The 21,310-nt window shown below is 57.8% G+C and overlaps 2 protein-coding genes and 1 long non-coding RNA gene across 10 annotated transcripts; 1 reads left to right on the top strand and 2 right to left on the bottom strand.

Annotated features, from left to right (window-relative positions):
* Positions 1–48: 48 nt before the first annotated feature.
* Positions 49–12,115, top strand: ARHGAP33 (Rho GTPase activating protein 33). 2 transcript variants are annotated; one of them, XM_072616241.1, is made up of 22 exons: positions 49–641; positions 2,838–2,935; positions 3,089–3,173; positions 3,335–3,415; positions 3,570–3,704; positions 3,838–3,930; positions 4,416–4,538; positions 4,620–4,697; positions 4,787–4,853; positions 4,938–5,003; positions 5,123–5,272; positions 5,786–5,888; positions 6,000–6,144; positions 6,236–6,318; positions 6,424–6,531; positions 6,714–6,859; positions 7,634–7,775; positions 7,858–8,003; positions 8,097–8,171; positions 9,495–10,130; positions 10,209–10,609; positions 10,738–12,115. In XM_072616241.1, the coding sequence occupies exons 1-22, from the start codon at positions 636–638 to the stop codon at positions 11,551–11,553; spliced, it is 3,783 nt and encodes a 1,260-aa protein (XP_072472342.1). In that variant the 5' UTR covers positions 49–635; the 3' UTR covers positions 11,554–12,115. The 2 variants fall into 2 exon arrangements, with proteins under 2 accessions (XP_072472342.1, XP_072472343.1); XM_072616242.1 differs by lacking the exon at positions 4,938–5,003.
* On the bottom strand, positions 5,499–7,934 carry LOC140508453 (uncharacterized). The gene is made up of 3 exons (XR_011968437.1): positions 7,842–7,934; positions 7,534–7,735; positions 5,499–6,946 (listed from the first exon to the last, which is right to left on the bottom strand). It is a non-coding gene; the product is annotated as an uncharacterized lncRNA (long non-coding RNA).
* A 53-nt stretch (positions 12,116–12,168) lies between the features above and the next one.
* Positions 12,169–20,766, bottom strand: LOC140508403 (inactive serine/threonine-protein kinase TEX14-like). 7 transcript variants are annotated; one of them, XR_011968423.1, is made up of 17 exons: positions 18,150–18,818; positions 17,930–18,044; positions 17,673–17,835; positions 16,965–17,128; positions 16,797–16,857; positions 16,576–16,700; positions 16,287–16,385; positions 15,917–16,043; positions 15,017–15,210; positions 14,753–14,910; positions 14,397–14,590; positions 14,083–14,319; positions 13,825–13,983; positions 13,559–13,720; positions 13,359–13,435; positions 12,551–12,600; positions 12,411–12,449 (listed from the first exon to the last, which is right to left on the bottom strand). XR_011968423.1 is itself a non-coding variant. In XM_072616282.1 (16 exons), the coding sequence occupies exons 1-16, from the start codon at positions 18,280–18,282 to the stop codon at positions 12,231–12,233; spliced, it is 2,040 nt and encodes a 679-aa protein (XP_072472383.1). In that variant the 5' UTR covers positions 18,283–18,818; the 3' UTR covers positions 12,169–12,230. The 7 variants fall into 7 exon arrangements, 1 of the variants encoding a protein (XP_072472383.1); XM_072616282.1 differs by lacking the exons at positions 13,359–13,435; positions 13,559–13,720 and adding an exon at positions 12,169–12,253 and having other exon boundaries at positions 12,412–12,449; XR_011968428.1 differs by lacking the exons at positions 17,930–18,044; positions 18,150–18,818 and adding an exon at positions 19,505–20,766.
* Between the last annotated feature and the right edge of the window lie 544 nt (positions 20,767–21,310).

Raw genomic sequence — 21,310 nt, forward strand, 5'->3', positions numbered from 1 at the left:
GTTCGGACCTTTGGGAAGCGGGCGACGAGTCTGTGGGGGGGGGGGGGTCGGATTCAGGAAGGAAGCTTCAAGAGCCTCGTCATACAGATGGGGAAACTGAGACCCAGGGAACTGTCCAGGACCCCGAAATGGTCAATGACCCTGCTTCGATTCAGAACCAGGTGTTCGGACTGCGAGGCCGGCGCTCCCCCAACTTGACTCCGCGCACCCCGGGGCCACCCTCCCCTGGGGGATCAGCCACCTTCCCCGCCCAAGAGCGGCTTTGTTTGACAGCCAGTTTGGACAGCTCCCGGTGGGGCGGGCATGGGGCGGGGCCAAACAGGAGTGGGCGGGACCGTGGCCAATGAGGCGCTGGCGGGGCGGGGACGGGGCTTGCCCTCCCCTCTGGCTGGCTCTCCCAAGCCACGCCCCCCGCGCGCTCGCATGCGCGCGCCCAGCCGTTGGGGCCGTTAGGGGCGTGGCCTCGGCCCGCGCGCCCCTCTCCCCATTGTGTCGCCATGGCGGCAGCGGAGGCGGTGGAGGAGGAAGCCCCGGCCTGAGGAGGAGGAAGAGGGCAAGAGGAGCGCGGCCTGGTCCCCTTCGGGGCCCCTCGCCCGCCCGCCCGGGTGACGGTGACGGCGGCGGCTCGACTGGCCATGGTGGTGAGCGGACGGGGGCGGTGTCGTCTGTCTGTTTGCCTGGGCGTCTGTCCGGGTGTGGAGGGCGCGGGGGCGGGGCGGGGCGGGGCCCTGCTGGATGGTCCTGGGCCTGTGTCCTCCCCTCGGGATCTGCGTCCTCCCCTCCTGAGATCTCCGTCCTCCTCTCCCGGGGTCTCCATCCTCCCTCCATCCTCCCGTCCCAGGATCTGCGTCCTCCCCTCCCGGAGTCTACATCCTGCCCCCATCCTAACCCCCCCCAGGATCTCCGTCCTCCCCCCCAGGATCTCCGTCCTCCCCCCCAGGATCTCCATCCTCCCCCCCAGGATCTCCATCCTCCCTCCCAGGATCTCCGTCCTCCCCCCCCCAGGATCTCCATCCTCCCCCCCAGGATCTCCATCCTCCCTCCCAGGATCTCCGTCCTTCCCCCCAGGATCTCCGTCCTCCCCCCCAGGATCTCCGTCCTCCCCCCCAGGATCTCCATCCTCCCTCCTAGGATCTCCGTCCTCCCCCCCCCCAGGATCTCCATCCTCCCCCCCAGGATCTCCATCCTCCCTCCCAGGATCTCCGTCCTCCCCCCCAGGATCTCCGTCCTCCCCCCCAGGATCTCCGTCCTCCCTCCCAGGATCTCCATCCTCCCCCCCAGGATCTGCGTCCTCCCCTCCCGGAGTCTACATCCTGCCCCCATCCTAACCCCCCCCAGGATCTCCGTCCTCCCCCCCAGGATCTCCATCCTCCCCCCCAGGATCTTCGTCCTCCCCCCCCAGGATCTCCATCCCCCCCCCAGGATCTCCATCCTCCCCCCCCCCAGGATCTCCATCCTCCCTCCCAGGATCTCCATCCTCCCTCCCAGGATCTCCATCCTCCCCCCCAGGATCTCCATCCTTCCTCCCAGAATCTCCGTCCTCCCCCCCAGGATCTCTATCCTCCCCCCCAGGATCTCCATCCTTCCTCCCAGGATCTCTGTCCCCACCCCCAGAATCTCTGTCCTCCCCCCCAGGATCTCCATCGTCCCCTCAGCTCAGACTTCTGTCCTGTCAGCTTGACTCTCTCCTCCTCCAACCCTAACAGGTCAGGCCCTTTAGCCCTGCCTGACCTCACCTCAGCCTGGGCCTCCATCCTCCCCTCCTGGGGTCTCCATCCTCCAGGACTCCTCCTCAACCTGCTCCCATCCTTCCTCTTCATCCCACCCTGACCTCTCACTTCAGCCTGACGACACCAAGTGCTCCCACACGCTCATCCGGCCACAGCTTATTCCCACCCCTGCACAACCCTGGCCCACTTAGTCCATTCCTCCCCTACCAACTCCCAGCTCATCCACTCCCAGCCGGCTACTTTGACCCCATCCCCTTCGACCTTTCCACCTTGGTCCCATCCTTTGCCTCTAGCCTAGGCGTTCTTCATGTCTGTCCTGTCCCCATCATAGTCTTTCCCTTACTGCTTTACCCGGGCTTGTGCCCACCCCATCCCAGTCCCTTTTGGTTCAGCTGACCATCTCTGTCTGATCGAGCTCTTCTTTCCCCTCTCCTTACTGGCTCTTGTTTCTTTCTCTGGTCCATCCTCACCCTAACGACAGCATCTTCCTTCCTGATTTGCCAGCCTCCCCAGAATGCCTCATTCCCTGTACCCCTTGTGCATCCTTTCTTCCTGTCCCATCTTGGGAGGGGGGTCTTCAAGCAGTTGGTGGTGCAATGGATAGAGAATCAGAGATCCTCGAGTTTGAATCTTGATACCCACCACCTGCCTCAGTGACCTTATCTGTAAAATAGTGATAATAATAGCACATCCTGCCCAGGGTGGATATGAAGATCAGTTGAGATAGTATTTGTAAAGTATTAGCACACTTCCTGGCACAGAGGAGTGCTACCAAATTATTATCGTTGATCCTGTCACTTTTACCTACAGCCTGCTCTCCTCACCTCCATCCAAAGATCCCCCAGGCACCCCCCCCCCCACATATATCCTCGAGTTCTCTGCACCTCCTGACATCTCATCACAGAGGATGTTGTGGCCCTGCCTTTGCTTTCACTTAGGACTCTTATTGAACTTCTTGTTTTAGAACTATCACAGTCACACATGTGGCCACCTTGTTCTCTGACTCTGCTGCTGAAGACATAGCATCTGGGCCTCCTTGGAAACTCTAGGGGCTAGGGATACTAGCTTGGGGCTAGGCATTCCTTAGGCATCTTTCTCTTCCCACAGGCCAGAAGCACAGATAACCTGGATGGTCCAGGGGAAGGACCTGTACAGCCCCTACCTCCTTCAGGTGGCTCTAACGTGAAGGGGAAACCTAGCAAGAGGTAGGAAGAAATGGGTGCTGCTTGGGATTATAGGAGGTGAAGTCATAGCTTGAGCTCAGCCAGGTCTCCTCATTTCTGAGGCACCCCAGTTCTAAGTTCAGTTTAGGGACCTAGGCCAAGGTGCTAAGGATAACCTGTGACTTACATCCCCAGGATCTCCGCCCCTCGTGGTCCTTTTCCCCGACTGGCTGACTGTGCCCATTTCCACTATGAGAATGTTGATTTTGGCCACATTCAGGTACTTGGGGTCCCCCATCTGGGCATAGTAACATGATATCCCCAGAGCAGCCCCATTGCTCTCTCTCCTGTTATATGTTTGGCTTCAGGTCACTGGGATTGGGGATAGTGTTGGAAGGATAGCATGTCCTGGGCCTTGGATCCTTGATTTTTCCCTTTCAGCTGCTACTCTCTCCCGATCGTGAAGGCTCCAGTCTTCCTAGTGATAATGAACTGGTGTTTGGGGTCCAGGTGACCTGTCAGGTAAGATTCTTGATTCCACCTTTTGCCTCTCAACCCTACACAGACTGATCCGTAACCTAACTTTGCTCTCAGTTTGACCCACAAACCTTCTCCAACTTAAAGTCATGAAGACAATCTGTTGCTTTCACCCTGCTTGACTCGTTATTTCCCCCAGGGCCGGTCCTGGCCCGTTGTCCGAAGCTATGAGGATTTCCGCTCTCTGGATAGCCATCTTCACCGCTGCATCTTTGATCGTCGGTTCTCTCGCCTTCCAGAACTGCCACCAGCTCCAGAGGGCTCCCGAAACCAGGTAAAATCCCACCCTCTCCCTTGCTTCCTACATGTCAAAACTGGGAATGAGAGGCATTTCAACAATGAGGGATGGAGGGGAAGGAGACTTCTCAGTTCCACATAATGCCTACTCCACTTTCTTCCTCATTCAGCTGCTAGTGCCACTGCTCCTACGCTATCTCGAAACCCTCTCTGGACTGGTGGACAGTAACCTCAACTGTGGCCCTGTGCTTACCTGGATGGAAGTAGGAGTCTGTGTGTGTGTGTGTGTGTGTCTGTGTGTGTCTGTGTGTGTCTGTGTGTGTCTGTGCACGCATGTGCTCAAGAGTAAGAGAAGGAGGGAAGGAGAGAGAAGGGAAAGGGGAGAAGAGAGAAAGGGGAAGGGGGAGAGAGAGAGAGGCAGAGTGTGAGGGAGGGAAGGAAATAGATTGTTGGTGGTAAACGGAATCGAAATGAAGAATAGGACACATGAAAGATGGGCTGTGAGTCAGGGGGAGATGCTCTGAGCAGAGCTGGGTCCTGGCTCTCTGGGTATCTGGGTCCTGAAGCGAATGGGAGCTTAGCTTGGGAGCAGGGTCAGGGAGAAGGTGCACATGTGGATCAGAAGCCACTTGGGCAACATCTGGGAAGATGAGAGAGGGAAAGTGGGTAATGGGAAGATGCTTGGGAGTGGGAGGTAGTGTGCCGCCAGTGGGGACCACCGCATCCATCTCCCCCTGGTCCCCCCTAGCTGGATAACCACGGCCGACGGCTGCTGCTCAGTGAGGAGGCCTCCCTGAACGTTCCTGCAGTGGCCGCGGCGCATGTGGTCAAGCGGTACACAGCCCAGGCCCCAGATGAACTGTCCTTCGAGGTAATGTTTCAGGGAGTGGGGCTGCAGGGCCTGTGCTGGCTTTTGACCCTCCTCTGACTTCTCCTTGTTCCCTGTTCTCAGGTTGGTGACATTGTCTCTGTGATTGACATGCCACCTGCAGAGGACAGAAGCTGGTGGCGTGGGAAACATGGATTCCAGGTAGAAGGGGAGGCAGATGAGAACCTCAGGGTGAGGTCCTTGAAGGATGCCTGGCTATCTGACCTGTGACTTTTGACCCTTCCCCTTAGGTTGGTTTCTTCCCTAGTGAGTGTGTGGAGCTATTCACCGAACGACCAGGCCTGGGGGTCAAAGCTGGTAACGATGAGTGGGTGGTGCCAGGAGGGAGGGTGGGAGAGGGGAAAGGGACCTCAAGCCATCCTTGCTGGTTTCCCCCTACAGATCCTGATGGCCCCTCATCCAGCATCCCAGTTCCCCTAAGGGAGGGCCCTCTCTCTCTCACGTCAGGTAACAGAAATGGGGCTCTCACCTCCTGGGCCCCATCCCAGCCCACCCCTCTCCTCCACTGTACCTCTTCCTCACGTTGCGTACCCTCTTTGTCTCCCACCACAACCACCACTGAGCAGTGCCCCGGCCCCGAGGAAAGCTTGCAGGCCTCCTCCGTTCTTTCATTCGCTCCCGCCCATCCCGTCAGCGGCTGAGGCAGCGGGGCATCCTTCGGCAGCGTGTCTTTGGCTGTGACCTTGGGGAGCATCTCAGCAACTCTGGCCAAGATGGTGAGGTCCTGGCCCAGGCTTAACCTAGCCTCCCATCCCTCTCAGCTCTCGAAAAGGGATTCCTGTATTCTCTCCCCATTGATACAATTATAATAGCCGCAATTTACATAGTTGTGTAAGATTCGCAGAGCACTTTACAGTATCTCATTTGACGTTCTCAACAATCCTATGAAGTAGGTGCTCCAGGTATTACCCCCATTTTACAGGTGAGAAAACTGAGACTCAGCAACATTAAGTGATTTACTTCATGCTCACTAGTAAGAGCCAGGATTAGAATGCTGGTCTTACCTAATTCCAAACCGAGCATACTCTCTTAGGCTATGCTGTCTCTTGAGAAAGTGTCTCATAGTGAATAACTTAGAAATGAAAACATGACCCTCCTGGAGACCACTCCAGTCTTACCCCTGTGGGACATCCCGATGTATTTGGTTCTGTTTCTCCCCCACCCCTTTTATAATTATCACCCTCACCTGATCACAGCCTCTTCTGCCCTGACCCCATTATCCTTTCCAGTTCCACAAGTCTTGCGCTGTTGCTCTGAGTTCATCGAGGCCCATGGGGTTGTGGATGGAATATACCGCCTCTCAGGCGTTTCTTCCAACATCCAGAAACTGAGGTAGGGTGGGAGAGAGGGTGGCCTGGTGGGTGGAGGTTTTGGAAGGACAGTACAGGAAGGGAGGGCCCTGAGATGAGCTCTGATGGCTTCTCTGCCCTCCTGGGCTCTCAGGCATGAGTTTGACAGTGAGCGGATCCCAGAGCTGAGTGGTCCAGCCTTTCTCCAGGACATCCACAGCGTCTCTTCCCTTTGCAAGCTCTACTTTCGAGAGCTGCCTAACCCCCTGCTCACCTACCAGCTCTATGGAAAGTTCAGTGTAAGTCTGAAGGGGGCCATGCAGGGAGACTCAGGCCTGAAGCCTCAGCCACAGCCTGCGCACACCCTTCTCCTTCACCCTGTTCCCGCAGGAGGCCATGTCTGTGCCTGGGGAGGAGGAGCGACTGGTACGGGTTCATGATGTCATCCAGCAGCTGCCCCCACCTCATTACCGGTATGGGGAGGGTAGGCTAGGTCCAGGGAGTAGGCAACGGAAGGGGGTCTCTCTGTTGGAGAGGCTCTCAGTGAGTGACCCCTCTCCCTCCCTGCCCCACTCCAGGACCCTGGAGTACCTGCTTCGTCACCTCTCTCGGATGGCCCAGCACAGTGCCAACACGAGCATGCACGCTCGAAACCTGGCCATCGTCTGGGCTCCCAATCTGCTTCGGTGAGTTGGGAAGGAAGCAGTACAAAGGGAGGTGCAGTTTAATTTCTTTGTACTATCAGCTCTTTGCACAGTGCCTTGATCTCAGTTGGCATTTAATGAATTAATGCTGACTTGAATTGAATGATCCTGTGAAGCCATACAGGCCTCAGGGTGCTCACAGAGCACTCCTGGTGCCTCCGCAGGTCAATGGAGCTGGAGTCCGTCGGACTTGGCGGGGCTGCTGCCTTCCGTGAGGTTCGGGTTCAGTCTGTCGTTGTTGAGTTTCTTCTCAGCCACGTGGATGTTTTATTCAGTGACACGTTTGCCTCAGCAGGCCTAGATCCTGCAGGTATGCCTGCTCCCCAGTACTTGTGGCCCATCCTCCTGAAGATGGATAGATGCTCACTCTTCTTGGGCTGGGAAGGCTAGCCATGGGCTGGGGGAGGGAGGATGGGGCCCCAGGATTACTGCCCTGAGTCTCCCTGGGACCCCAAGAACCCTACCCAGTCCCCCAGCCTCCTTCTCATTTCAGCTCCTCGACTCAGGATCCCCCACTGGTCCAGGATGCTGTACCTCCACTACCCCGCCTTAGCTTCCTCAAGGGCCCTCTTGGGACTAGTGGGCAGGGTGCTGATAAGTCTGCTGGCGCGTTACTGGGGATTCCCAGCTCCCTTGGCTTTAGAGCCCTTCTCCCCCATTTTAGAAATCACCTTTTCCCAAGAAACCCCTGCCACATCCCCTTCTCTCATTCCCACCCCTGCCCCACAAACCCTGGACCCCTGCGGGACACGGATCATCGGCCGGGCCCTCCCGAGGTAACTGAGACGGCTTTCCTCCTGCAGCTGCTGCCGCCTCTGCCTCATCAGCCATTCCTGCCTCCTCCTCGCCTGCTGCTGATGCCCCTACTCCTCCCTTCCCCTCCCCTTCCTTTCCTCCCAGGACCCAACTTGCCCTGGCCCCACCACTCCCCACCCCATCCCAGGGTCCCTGCCTTGCTAATCCCTGGCCGGGGGCTTGGCCTACCAGGGCTCCCAGGGGAGGTGGGGGCTGTGCTTGGCTTTGCCTGCAGGGTAGATAGGATGGCTTGATGAACTGACAGACTTTTCCACCATCACTTCCCCAGGTCGCTGTCTCCTCTCCAGGCCCAAGTCCCTTGTGGGCAGCGGACCTTCCACTCGCCTCCTTTCCCTAGAGGAGGCTCAGGCTCGGTCACAGGGTCGCCTGTCTGGACAGGGAGCCAAGGCACCTACTTCACCTGAAGACCAGTGAGTATCACCCAGGATTGGGGAGAGTGGGGGAAAAAGCCCATGCCCAGAGACTGTCTCTCTCACCTTCTGTCCTGTATAGGAGGAAGGGGGTCATTGGAGAGAAGCGTAGGAAACCTGCTGGAAGCAGCTGGAAGACCTTCTTCGCCCTGGGCAGAGGCCCCTCTTCAGTCCGAAAGAAGCCCCTGCCCTGGCGTGGAGGTGGCCAAGGGGCCCAGCTGCCCCCAGGTGAGCAGGCTCCTGGGCCCAAGGCTGCAGGGCAGGGAGGGCAGGGCAGGGCCTTCCCCACTACTACTCTTTCTATCTCTTCTGTAAACCTAGGTGGCCCAGCGGAAACAGCTCCACTGCGATCAGCCAAGAGTGAGGAATCCCTGTCATCCCAGGCCAGTGGAGCTGGTGAGGACCCACCCAGGGGTGGCCAAGGTCCTAGGGCCTCCCTAAGAGTCACAGTCAGGGGGAGGTGGGGAGGGAAGGGGGCAGGAAAATTATAGCGCCTTCAAACGCAATTCGGTTTGGCCATTGTTTGTGGTGCCTCCTGTGTGCGGAACCTTCTGCTTAGAGCTACCCAGTGTGTGATCGCCAGGGGCTCCCAGGCAGGCAGAGTCAATATGCAGCGGTACACAGAGCCACATCACACATGGGGCTCTATGCGGTCCAAGGCTGGGGTTGAGGGAGCCTGCTTCCAATATAGTCTCAGAGCTGGAATGACCCCAGGGGTCATCTAGGCCAGCACCCTGATATTACTGGTGCAGAAGCTAAGGCCCCAAGACGATAAGTCACCTGGGTGTTGTAGGTAGAATGGGTTTTGAAAGCCAGGTTCTTGGACTCCAAATACACCTTGTTCTACTGCCCCAGGCCACCTCCCCATGGACATCCCAGAGGAAATAAAAGGTCCTGAGATGTGGATAGAAATTCAGCAGGGAGATGGCAGATCCCAGGCCTGGGGGGCAGGAGCAGGAGACAGGAGTAACCTGGTTGGGCTGGGGCAGAACATCCCTTAAGTGGAGGATAAGGAGGTGAAACTAGAAAAAGAGCAACGAGCCAGATTGTGAAAGGCCTTGAATGGCAGTGTGAGAGTGTATTGTGGGTAGCCATGCTTGGGTTTTCAGCTGAGCAGCAGCATGACTGTCTCAGGAGATGGGTGGGACCAGTGGTGACAGCTCTGTTCTGGCTTCAGGTTATTAGCTCCCCAAGTCTCTTTTCATCACTGGGGCTCAGTTTCTCTGTCTGTACAAGTAGCGAGGTGGAATGGGCTGTCTTTGAGGTCCCTTTTAACAATGATTCAGTTCATTGACAGCATTGGTTTTAAGTGTGCTGGGCACTGGGGACACCTGCTGTAAGGAGCTCCCATTCTCCTGGCAGTCAGGAGTAGGCATGGATGGGTACAGAGAGCTGGCATGTGCACAGATGGTGTAAAGAGAAGGGATTGGCCAACAAGGGCCTCAGTTAGTCCAACAGCGAGCTACCAGGGAGTAAGGAGGGTCAGCTCTGGACTTCTCAAAGAAGAGGGAGCTAGCCCTATGTGGCAGCCTCGAATGAGTGATCTGCCAGGGGATAGTGGCAGGCTTCTGCCACACCCAAGGGAATGGCCTGAGAAGTTGGAAGAGGGAAAGGTTTGGACCCCAGGACATCCTAGTGGGAAGTTAGATGCCAGGAGGCACAGACAGTGCTTCGGAGGCTGGGGCTGCCCCCAGCAGCCTTCTTCCTGCCTCCCTGCAGGACTGCAGAGGCTCCACCGGCTTCGTCGGCCCCGTTCCAGCAGTGATGCCTTCCCTGTGACTCCCGGCCTAGCTGGCTCCTGTCAGAGCCTCTCCTCCACCACCACGTCATCTTCCTCCTCCACCAGCGCCTCGTCTGTGGGCAGCAGGGAGCTGGTGGGCTCTCCCCCACACCGGGTTTCAGCCTGGCTAGATGATGGCGATGACCTGGACTTTAGTCCCCCTAGATGCCTGGAGGGGCTGAGAGGCCTTGATTTTGATCCTCTCACTTTCCGCTGCAGTAGCCCTACTCCTGGGGACCCTGCCCCTCCTGCCAGTCCTGCCCCCCCAGCCCCAGCTGGTTCTTTTATCCATAAAGCCACCCCCCCAACTCGCTCTCCTCGAGGCCCGGCAAGCCCTGCCCCACCCACAGCCCTGGATATCTCCGAGCCTGTGGCTGTTTCTGTGCCCCCTGCTGTCCTGGAGCTACTGGGGGGTGGTGCCCCTGCCACCCCATCCCCTCCACCTGCCACTCCCGCTCCCCAGCTCATTCCCCTGCTGCTGCGCAGTGCTGAGACTGAGCTAAGTGACAGCTGCCAGAGAGAAATCCGGAGTAAATTATCCTTAACTAGCCAGAGAGACCTCCAAGGGTCCCTAAGTGAGTATGGCTCCCGCCTCTCTCCTCTCAGTCTCCTTTAGGGACCTGAGCCCTGACCTTTGTCTCCTCTCTGTACAGGTCCTGTGCCTGGGTTTGAGTCCCCACCGCTACCGGTGCCCTTGTCTCTTCTTCGCCCTGGAGGGGCCCCTCCTCCACCTCCCAAGAACCCTGCCCGCCTGATGGCTCTGGCTTTGGCAGAGCGGGCTCAGAGGGCAGCACAGCGCCAGCGCCAGCAGGAGATGGGGAGCACAGTCCCCCCTGTACCTCGCTCCCCCTTCCGACGTTCCTTGTCCCTGGAAGGGGGTGGGGAAAGTCCAGGGGCCGGGGGCCCTGCGCCTCTGTACTCCATGGTGAGCTGCAGCCACCCAGCGCCAGCACCAGGTCCCCCCGCTTCCTTGCAGCGGCAGCAGAGTGATGGCGGTCTGTTGCGCACGCACATTTCTGGTCCCCCAAGGAGGGAACGAAGAGGTCCTGCCCAGGTCAGTGAGAACAGCAGGAACCACTGTCCCTGTTCCTCCAGGTTGCCCTTTTCCCACCCTCAATCCCAAAGCACTCCATTACTCAAAAGTATAAGCCCATCATTCACATCTGCCATTCTCCTTCACAGGTGCCTGCCTCCTTTCTTTCCTCTGCTGGGACCTCACCCAACCCCAAGGAACGCCCCTCCCCCTTCTCTGGCCCCCCCAAACCTCCTCTTCACTCTCTGGGTACTCCTTCCTTCCGGCCTGGTCCCCAACCTCCTACCCGGAGGACCCCACGTGGTCCCACGCTGCCCCCTGACAAGGGGGAGAACCTGTACTATGAAATCAGTGGGAGTGAGGGGCCTCCCTACCCAGGACTGCCTAGGTCTTGGGCTCCCTTCCACCAGGCCCCTGAGGGGCTCAGTGCTTCCTATGGGATTCGGGAACAGTCACCACCCCAGGGACCCCCTGACTTCCTCTTCTGCTACCCCCCACCCCCACTTCACCCATACCCCCCAGCACTGCAGCCTTTTTCCCAACATAGCCGCCTCTGCTACCATCCCCAAGAATCCCGGCGACGCCCAGCCCATCTGGAACCTGTCTATGTCAACTTGCCCCTAGGAGGGGGTGGACCCTCCCCCACCTCCTCCTCCTGTTCTTCCTCCCCTCCTGCCCACCCCCGAAGTCGCTCTGACCCTGGTCCCCCAGCTCCTCGACTCCCCCACAAGCAGCGCTCACCTTGGGGGCCCCGGCCTCCTCGACCTTGGGGGCCTCCAGATCCCCTCCTGCTCTACCGGACACCCAGCCAGGCCTATGGGAAAGGAGGTGGGGAGGGTGCTCATGGGATTCAATATGGAAACGTGGGGGAAGGACATGGAGAGGGGGCTGGCCCCCCACCCTCCTACCTGCCCCCCCCAAGCTGGTCCCTCCATGCTAAGGGCCAGACTCACAGCTACTGCTGAGGCTGGAGAGCCTGTCTCCTCATTCTTTTTTGTAAAATGGTGAAGGGGGATCCTTGGAGCCCTAGCTGGTTGTGCCTGTTGATGATGACCAAGGTCCAACAGATGGACCTACTGCCATCACTGGCCCTGGGGCCCCAATTCAATGACCCAGTTTGTAATTTTTCCCAATTCCTCAAGTTTCTAACTTTGTAAACTGGTTCCAATGTGACCTCCTAACCTGTAACTGTAGTTTCTCTGCCCTCCCCACAAAACCTTTTTACACTTCTACTACTCTGGGGTTTCTTGCACTAATTTGGGGGAGTCAGAAGATGAACATGCTTCCTCTCCCCTCAACTCCCAGGATCCCCCAGCATGTCCTGTCCCCTTCCCCTCCCCTCATTGCCCTGTACGTGCAGCTATGAATGTGTGCCCAGATAAAAGGGCGTTGGGTGTGTGTGCGCGTGCGCCCAGGTATGCATATCTGAGTACGTGCTGAGTCCCTGCTGAGCTCCAATCCTGTGTACTAAACATTTAAAAACAAATTTTAACATGAACAGAAATAAAAATAAAAATGATCTGTGAATTTTGTCGTGTGGTATTCAGGCTGCAGGGAGAGGCAGGGAGAAGCTGACAAGGTGGGTGGCTGGGAAAGCTTTATTGGGGTGGGGTCAGGTAGCTGGGTTCAGCTTCATCCATTGTCAACTCCTTGGCTTGGGGGTCCCTGAGAGATAGAGTCAGAGAGGTCATGGCTGAGCCAGATTCCCCCAGGGACCCATGTTCCAGCTGTAAGGCCCAGGGTTTAGGGGATGATGAGTCAGCAGGGCTTTGGTTGGAGGAAGAGCTCAGTCTTGTTCCTGTGCCCATCCCTCCCAACCTTACCCTGTAGCTCTGTGATGATCTCCTCTGGCAGATCTAGCCTAGTGGGGGGAAAATAACACAAGAGGCTGGTGTCATGGTGGGGACCCCACAAAAAGAGGAGACTGCTTGGGCAGGGAGGGGGGAATCAATAGCTACTTACTTCTGCAGGCTGGTGAAGGGGCCCTCTTTAGCCAGCCCAGGGACCAACACCTGGCAAGGGAGAGAGGGTGGGTGGAAGTGTGAACCTGGCCCATTGTAGGCACTTCATAAAGGCCTGAGCTACAGGGAGAAGGCTGTTAAGACTTGGATTCAAATCTCATCAGCTGGCAAGTCAGCCCCTTGGAACTTTTGCTCCCTCTAATGTTCATGAGGCCTACCAAGGGCTGTGCCCCATTTTGGTATCCAGACCCCTCGGCCATCAGAGGCCTGGCCAGGGCGCCCCCTCTATCCCATGCTTCATGACTGCTGGACACACATGCGATGCACACCTTTAGGCCTCATCAAAATAGTCATTCCTCCCTGTTCTACGTTTCAAAGCCCAGCCCCGCCCCATCCCCAAAGCCTTTGGCCACTCCGTCCTCATCACAGCCATTTCTCTCTCTTAGTCCCTGTGTATCTTTATGTCTTTTCTTATGCATTTAACCATCCCCCTGATTAGATCATGTCAATCCCAGACATCCTCAGCACCCCAAAATGTCTACTGAATGACCACATAAAGGAGGAGGAAGGACAGCCTCTTAGGTCTTTAATCTAAGGGCAGAGCCAATCAAAATCGATCCATCTGAGTGCTCTCCAGCAATGAGGTGCCCACCTGAGACCGCTCTGCAGACAATGCTGAGAAGGGGCTTTGCTCCTTTCTATCCAGTGTATCTGAACAATTCAGATTATGGGAGCCTCAGGAGTCCCATGGAGGAGGAGGAGCCCCATTTTTGTCAAAGACGCTCTGAACCCAGCCCCCAGATCCCTACCTGGTTCCGACCCTCCTGTCCTTCCAGGCGTTGGGCCTGGGCCGCCAGGTCTATGCATTCCTGAAGACTGGGGCCACCTGGGGATGGGGGTGGGGGCAGTCCTCAATCACTGGAAGATGGGGGAGGAATCCTCAACCCACCAGGGAAGGTATCTTCATCCACAAAGGAAGGGAAGGAGGAAGGGGTTTGTCCTCACTCACTTTGGGGGCAGGTGGATGGGGATGCAGATGCCTCTGGGACATCTAACAGATCTTGCAGGGCCTGATCCTGGCTGAGAACCTTCTCTCCAGTCTCTCCAGGAAGCCCTGACCCTGGCCCAGCAGGGAGGCTGAGCCTCTCAGACTGGTCAGCAGGGCTAGCCTCTGGTGAGAGGGGAGGAAAGGGTTGGGTCAATGACAGGGCAATGAGCAGCCAGTCAGGAGATGAAAGGAGGGAAGGGATGGAGAGGCCGAGGGGCCCTTACTACCTCTGCAGTGGGCAGCTTCAGCTTCTCTGCTGGTGATGCTTCTTCAGACTGGGAGCTCAGGCTCAGGCTGCTCCCCAGGGTCAGGCTACTTCCCGAGTCCAAGGCCGAGGTGCTCCAAGTGTTTCCCCAGGCCCCACTGCTCTCAGGGGACTTCAAGATCTAGAGAGGCATTGGAGGAACACAGAACCTTCTCTCTCTCTACGCCCGGGCCAAGTCCCCACCGTCCCCAATTCTCCCTCCCACCAACACCTCCATTACCTCAGATGGTTTGGGGTTTGGGCCCATCTTGGGAGACAGAGACCTAGGTGTGCTAGTGACCTTGGCATCCACCTCAAATAGCTGCTGTGAGTGTGCAGGGCAAGGTAAATGATGCTGAACTGGAGGATCGCCTTCCCTGCCCACTTGCCCCTCCTTACCAGGTGGCTGTGGCGGGGTCTTTAGTTTTGAGGGGGGACTCCCCAGACTCCCCAAAGAGGCTTCCTTGAGTGCAGACTCCTAGAGATTAGACAATCCTGTCATTGTCTGCTGGGGTCTTCCCCTATACCAAGCTTCATCACCTACCCAGCCTATACCTGAGCCAACGCTGCTCTCAACCTGTAGCGGGTGTCCTGCAGGCTGCCCCTTCGGTCTCGAGGCCGCAGCCCCAGTCCTGCCCTGACCAGGGGCTGGTAAATCAGAGGAACCTGGGGGTCTAGTGCCGGTGCCTCCCCGGACTCCAGCTTTGCCTTGACCTTTGGGCCTTCTAACCCAGCCCAGGGAAGGTTCCCTATGGCATGGTGGGGGTGGGGGTTAGGAAACAGAAATTAGGAGGGGGTGGGGGAGGAATGGAAAAAAAGCTCTAATTAGGGATACAACCTTGTTATGGGAAAGTGGTCAAGGAGGTTTCAGGGTAGGAGGATAAATCTGGGATGGAGGAGGTGTCACCAACCAGTAAAGACCTCTTGGATCAGGATGCAGAAGCTGTAAAAGTCGGAAGTCAAGGTGGGAGGGTGCCCCCTAATCAGCTCCAGTGGCAGCCAGGGGTACAACTCAGAGGGTGGAGGAGGCTGTGAGCTTGGGACTCTCCAAGAGAATTCTCGCTGTAGCCTGCAGAGCCAGAGGGAGGGAGAAAGAGTGAGGTGGTATGCATCAAGGCTGAGGCTGAGGCTAGGGGAGCAGGGCAGAACAGAGCTGGACCTCAAGGATCACTCACTGGGGCCGGGGCAAGGATCGCCCATGCTCCAGGTTGCTGACTTTGGCCAGTCCCGGTCGAACCAGCTGGACTGCATGAGAGCTGAGGCCCCCATGGGCCCGGGCCTGACCTTGGAGAAATAGCAGGGCCTCCAGCACTTGCAACAGCAGCTGTCCTGGGGGGAATGCAGGGGGTATTCTGCTGCAGGCCACATCCTAGTGGGGAAAGATGGCAGTGTCCACATTCAGTCACCTCACCTGGCCAGCCCTCCTCCCTTCATCTCCATCCTATGCCAGCTGATCTCTGGCCTGGCTACTGAAGCAACAAGAATGATGGTATCCAGCATCACTGAACCTCAACCACTACCACCTAAGAAGATCACCTCCATCCTCATCCTTGACCCTCAGTGTGAGAAAGGCTGAGCATGGCGTCTCATTCCCCATTGTACAGATGAGGAAGCAAACAGGCAGGCCAAACAGCTGGTAAGTGGCAAAGCCAGAAATGGAACCCAGGTCTCATCCTAATCTGCAGTGCCCCAGGTACCCCTAAAATCATCCCTGAGAGAGAAATGTCAGACCTCTCCCCTACTGAAAACCAACCACTGGCAAGAGAGCTGCCTGAACTCTACTGTCCTCCAATCAGGCCCAGACTCCTCCCAGTCTCATCTCCTCGTCCACCTCTGAGGGCTTCCCTCTGCTCTTTGACCCTTTCTGGCCCTTGCTCCTTCTCTCCCTCTGAGGAAGTCCAGTGTTCTAGGAGGGATCTGCCACATGCTAACCCTGGGTCCTTCAGAGGTCTCAGAGGGAGGGAGAGAAGTGGACTTGTCTCCACACTAGCATCCAGAAGCAGAATGAGGGAGTGTAACCAGAGAGGGTCCCCCATCCCCAGCCATCTCCCCCTCTGGAGCTGGGTGGGACTCACCCCTTGGGAGTGCAGCACTTGGTGTAGTGAGCCCTCCTGGATGGGCTCAAATAGGAGACACAGGCCAGCCAGGTCAGGGGAAGGGCTCAGGGCCATGAGCAGAAGCAAGTTTGGGTGATGTAGGAGGCTGAGGGAGACAAGATTACAGGGAAGGCTCCTGGGGGCCCCAACATAACCCCTCCTCCCCAGGACCACCCTTGGGGGCTCCATGGAGGGGAGGATTATTCATTGCGCTGTAAGCTCCTTGAGGGCAGAGACCATCTTTTGCATCTAGCACAGCTCCTGGCACATAGCAGGTACCCAACAAAGGTCTCTCTATTGCCTGAGGATAAGGGAAGGGTCCAAGGCTGTCTCCTGAGCCAGACAGTACCTACAATGCTTCAGGTCGGACAACAGCAGGTCTGGGAAGGCTCGGGCTGGGGGGGGCTTCAGTTTCCGAACAGTCACTCGGTGTCCCCTCCATAGAAGGCTTTAGGACAGAAGATGGAAATCAGGGAATAAGGGGAGGCCTGGGGAGAGAAGACTGGGAGAACAGGGGTCCTGGTGTGGAAATGGGAGGGTGGGCATGGGTCCTATTGGGATTAGCATTGTACAGGTCTGGGGTGACAGCTGGAGGACATCTGAACTGACAGGCCTTAAAGGACCTTCAGCTTTCTTACTTGACCATAATGGTGTGGGCGTCACATTCATATGTCCGATCAGGCTCCCCCTGAGCTGGCAGCAGTTCCTCAGCATCAACCAGGGGAACCCCAGATGTAAGACCCAGAGGTCTCAGACTGCTCAGCTTTGGGGGGGGAAGAAACCCTACTCAGCAGGTCTCAGCTGGAGGCCCTACGCCTCTCCCCTTCTTTCCCCTTCTACACTTTTCTATGCTGCTTACCTGACCAAACCCCAGCTCTGGGACCTGGGGGGACCTCTGTATCCGATTGGGCCACAGTGATCTGGGAGTGAAGATAAGGTCAGCACCCAGAAGGTGATCTTTCCCCTAGGGATAATGGGAGAAGGGTCCAGGTAGGGCAGTGAGGGAATAAGCAACACGAGCTATTACCCTTTGACGTGAAGCCGGAGCTGGGAGGACAGGGCCAAGCGGAGGTTTCCCAGACATCCAGCCCGGAGCCCCCACAGCTCCCCCAAGGACAAAGCAAGTGTGGTTTCAGCCCCCTGGGCCAGCAGGGACATTCTGGCTCGGCAATCTCGAAGGAGCTCCAAGACCTAGAGGGTAAGGCGTGGGACAGGTAGAGCCAAAGACAAGATGGGCAAAACTTCAAGTATGATAGAGGTGAAGGCCAACTGGGGACATTGTGGGGATGGAAGCCTCCTGGTGTGGAAAGCCCCTCTCCCTCAGCAATTCTTGGTCTTGAGTCACCTTTTGGTAACTTCTCTTGGTTCCCTCAAAGTATATCCTTCAGGTCAAGGAGACCAGACTCTGAGGCCTGCTTCTGACCCATCCCGGCTCTGGGATCCTGAACAATCATGGCATGTCGCTTCTCAATGCCACAGAAACACAGAAAGGTGCCATCCCCTGGGATGGAAGAGGGCCTGGAGTTCCCCCACACCACTGAAATCCCAGCTGGAGAGTCTGTCCCTATCCCACCGCCAGGAGATGTCAGAGCTGGGACTGAACCCAAGGCTTCCTTGCTGTCTCCAAGACCAGCTCACTCAGTGTGAGTTATTAAGTCTCTCTCCCAAGGCCTGCTCCTCACCTTCCTGTGCACACACGCACACACCCATGTGCACACACACCCCCACTGCTCACTTCCCAGCTCTCCATCCTAGCCTGCTGGGCCCAGTCCTCTGCTGTCCAGCCCTGCTGGTCATGCAGCCTCAGGTCTCCGCCAGCCTCCAGCAAGCAGAGGAGGACCTGGCAACGGCCAGAGAAAGCTCCCGCATGGACCGGGGTACTTCCGTCCAAGCAGCGGCTGCGGGCGAGAGATGGAGAGGGGAAACTGAGTCTCGGGGAGGAGGCGGAGGGCAAGGGGCAGACGGGCGGTGGAGGGGCTCGGGCTGACTCACTGGTTGGGGTCTGCCCCGAAGCGCAGGAGAAGCCTCACAGCGCCCGCCCGGCCCAGCAGCGCCGACACGAAGAGCCCCGTCTGCCCTGCAGAGTTCTCCCCGTCCACCTGTACCCCTGCAGGGGGAGTCTCAGCATGGGCACGGCCCCTCCGTGGCACGCCCTCGCCTCCCCGTGAGGCGCCACCGCCAGCCCCCCTGCTGGGCGCCCACCCCCGAGCACCTTTCTTCAGCACCCGGGCCAGCCGCCAGCAAGGTGCCCCGGCCAGGGCTAGGCGGTGCAGCCGGGCCAGGGGCCTGTCCAGCTCCCCGAGGGAGCCCAGCTGCACGGGGCAGTGCTGGGGAAGTGTGGGCATGGGGGGCTGCCCCGTGGTCAGCCTAGGGCCGGGCTGCGGCCTGAGAGGGGCAGGACCCCATGGGGAGGGGGCCAGCAGAGGCGAAGCCCAGGCCGGGGGACTGGGCCGAGGCGGGGGCGCGGCTGGGGGCCTTTGAAACCCGGGGGAAGAGTCTGCAGGGGAATCGGGGGGCGCGGGGAAGTGAAGGGGGAGCCCGCAGATGGGGAAGGGGGAGGGCTGGGGGAGGCGGCTGGGGAAAGGATGGAGGAAGAGGGACGGACGGAGCGGGATCTGGGGAAGCAGCCTCGAAGAGCGGCGGTTTGGGCAGAGCCCGCCCGGCCTTTGGGACCCGGCGCGGGCCAGGCCGGCGGGCGCGGGGAGAGGGCGCGCGTGCGCACGAGGCAGCTCGGGCGTCTGCCCCCTCCCCCACACGTGCCCCGCGCCTGCGCAGTGGGAGAGGTTCGTGTGCCGGGGAGCGGGAAAACGTCGGGGTACGAGAGGGCCCGGAGCCGTTGGGACTGTTAGTGACGTCAAGGCGCCGAGCCGCGGCGGACGGAGGGAGGCGGAAAGCCGGGACCCCCTCACCCCCAGAGACTGGAGGGGCCCCCCTTGTTAGACCCCCCTTCACCCCCAGGGACTGGAGGGGCACCCCCTTATTAGATCCCCTCACCCCCAGAGACTGGAGGGGCCCCCCTTGTTAGACCCCCCCTTCACCCCCAGGGACTAGAGGGGCACCCCCTTATTAGATCCCCTCACCCCTAGAGACCGGAGGGGCCTCCCTCTAACACCCCTCACCCCCAGGGACTGGAGGGGCCCCCCTTATTAGACCCTCTCACCCCCAGAAACTGGAGGAGCCCCACCTTGTTAGACCCCCCTTCACCCGCAGAGACTAGAGGGTCCCCCTCTTGTTAGAGCCTCACCCCCAGAGATTGAGGGACCTCCTTCGCCCTTCTAAAAGCTGAGAGATCCCCCCTCTTCCCCCACATGCTGAAGGATCCCCCTCTAGAAGACCAAGAGACTTCCCTTCCTCCACCGAAGACTTAAGGATTCCCCTCATCCTATGATACAGAGGGACCCCCTCTTATCACTCCCTTGGGGCTAAGGGATCCACCCCTTTCTCCTTCCTTATAGGCTGAGGTGTCCCCCTCATTCCCCCTAGAGACTAATGGCCCTCATCATTCCCCTAGAGACTGAAGAATCCTCTCCCCTGGAGACTTGAGAGCTCTCCCACAAACTAAGTTACCTCTTTTACCCCTCCAGAGATTGAGGGACTTCCCTGGAACACAGAATGATGGTCTTCCACAGATTCTCCTGATTGAGGGACTTTCCTAGAGACTGAGAGACCTCTCTTGCCCTTTCTCTCAGACTGAGGGACCCCTCCTCCATCTGAAAAAATGAGGGACCCTCTCTCACCCTAGAAATGGAAGGACCCCCATAAGCTCATCCCAGCTCCCGGAATGAGACCCCCTGCAGATCCCATAGACTAAATGACCTCTCTTCATCTCCTCTAGATGCCCACAGATGCCACAGACTAAGGGACCTCTGCTTAGCCCCCCTAGAGACTGAAGGTCCCCTTTACCTTCCCTCATAGACTGAGGGACTCATTTTAATACACCCAGTCTAAGGACCTCCACCTCCCTTCCTTCCCCCAAACCACAGACTGAGTCACCCCAGAGGCTAAGGGACATTCCTCATACACCCACACACAAAGGCTGAGAGAGCCTTCCACAGACCCCATAGACTTGAGAGATCTCCCTTCCCCCACCTTAAGACCAAAGGACCCTCCTCACCTCCACAGAATGAAGGACCCTCTCACCTTACCTCAGAGAACGAAACACCACCTGCATCCTGCCTCACAGACTTAGGGACTCCCCTCACCCCATAGACTAAAGGACCCCCTCACTCCACCCTAGAAATTTGAGGGGCAGTCCTCTCAGACTAAAGAAGCCCTTTCTCACTCCACCTCAGAGACTGAGGAATCCTCTTTATCTTATCCCACAGACTAAGACACCTCCCTTCACCCCAACTCATAGGCTGAGACAAAGGTAGCTCTCCAGACCTTACACTGAGGGACCCATCCTCCTCAGACCAAGAGACCTTTAACACAGACCTTACAAGCCCTCCTAGAAGCCAAAAGATGCTCTCAGTTCATCTAGACTGTGGGCCCCCAAATCCCTAGAGACTTCACAATCTGAGGGATTCCCCTCACCTTCTTCCTGGAGACTCCGTAGACCAAGGAACCCTTTCTAGGTTCCCAGAGACTCCAGAGACTGAGGGACTCCCCTCCCTTTAAGTGATCTCCCCTTAGCTTCTTCAGAAACCCCATAGCTCAAGGGATTCTACCCCCTCTACCTCCTCCCTTACCTCAAACACTCCACAGGGAACCCTCTTTCCCCCTAAGACCTCATGGACTGAAGGACCCCACCCCTTAAGCTCTTCTTCAGCCCTCACAATCTGAGGAACCCTCCTAAATCTACCCCAGTAAGCCCACAGACTAAGGGATACCAACCACCTCAGCTTCCCCCCAGAGGGGTACCCCTCCCCACCCGTCCCTCAGCTGCTTCTCCCCAGAGACTCCTTGGGATTCCCTTTAGCTTCTCCCCAGTCAAAGATTTCAGAAGCTGAAGGGTCTGCTTCAAAGACCCAACAAGAGGGACCCCATTCAGTGTCTTCCCATCGAAGACCTCATAGCCTTTTCCCCAATCAGCCTCTCTCCAGTCAGACACCTCTTAAGGAGAGGAGAGACAGACAAGTTTCAGTTAGTTCCCTCCCCTAGTCAATTCTGACATCCCCGGAGGTCAGAGACCCCCTTAGGGAGGGCTCACAGATGGAAATGTACCCCTCATTCCCTACCGCCAGTGCAGAGAATCCATGAGCTCTGGGACCAAGATATCCTCTTATATCCTGTTAAAAACCTCTCAGATGTAGGCACTCTTCCCTTCAGGCTCTCCTCAGCCAGAGACTCCAAAGGAGAACTCGGGGCACCCCCTTCTTAGAACACCCAATCCCCAGACACCCCATAGAGGGACTCTTCTCACCTCTGCCTGAT

Source organism: Notamacropus eugenii, chromosome 5 (genome assembly GCF_028372415.1).
Source record: "Notamacropus eugenii isolate mMacEug1 chromosome 5, mMacEug1.pri_v2, whole genome shotgun sequence".
Lineage (NCBI taxonomy): Eukaryota > Metazoa > Chordata > Mammalia > Diprotodontia > Macropodidae > Notamacropus > Notamacropus eugenii.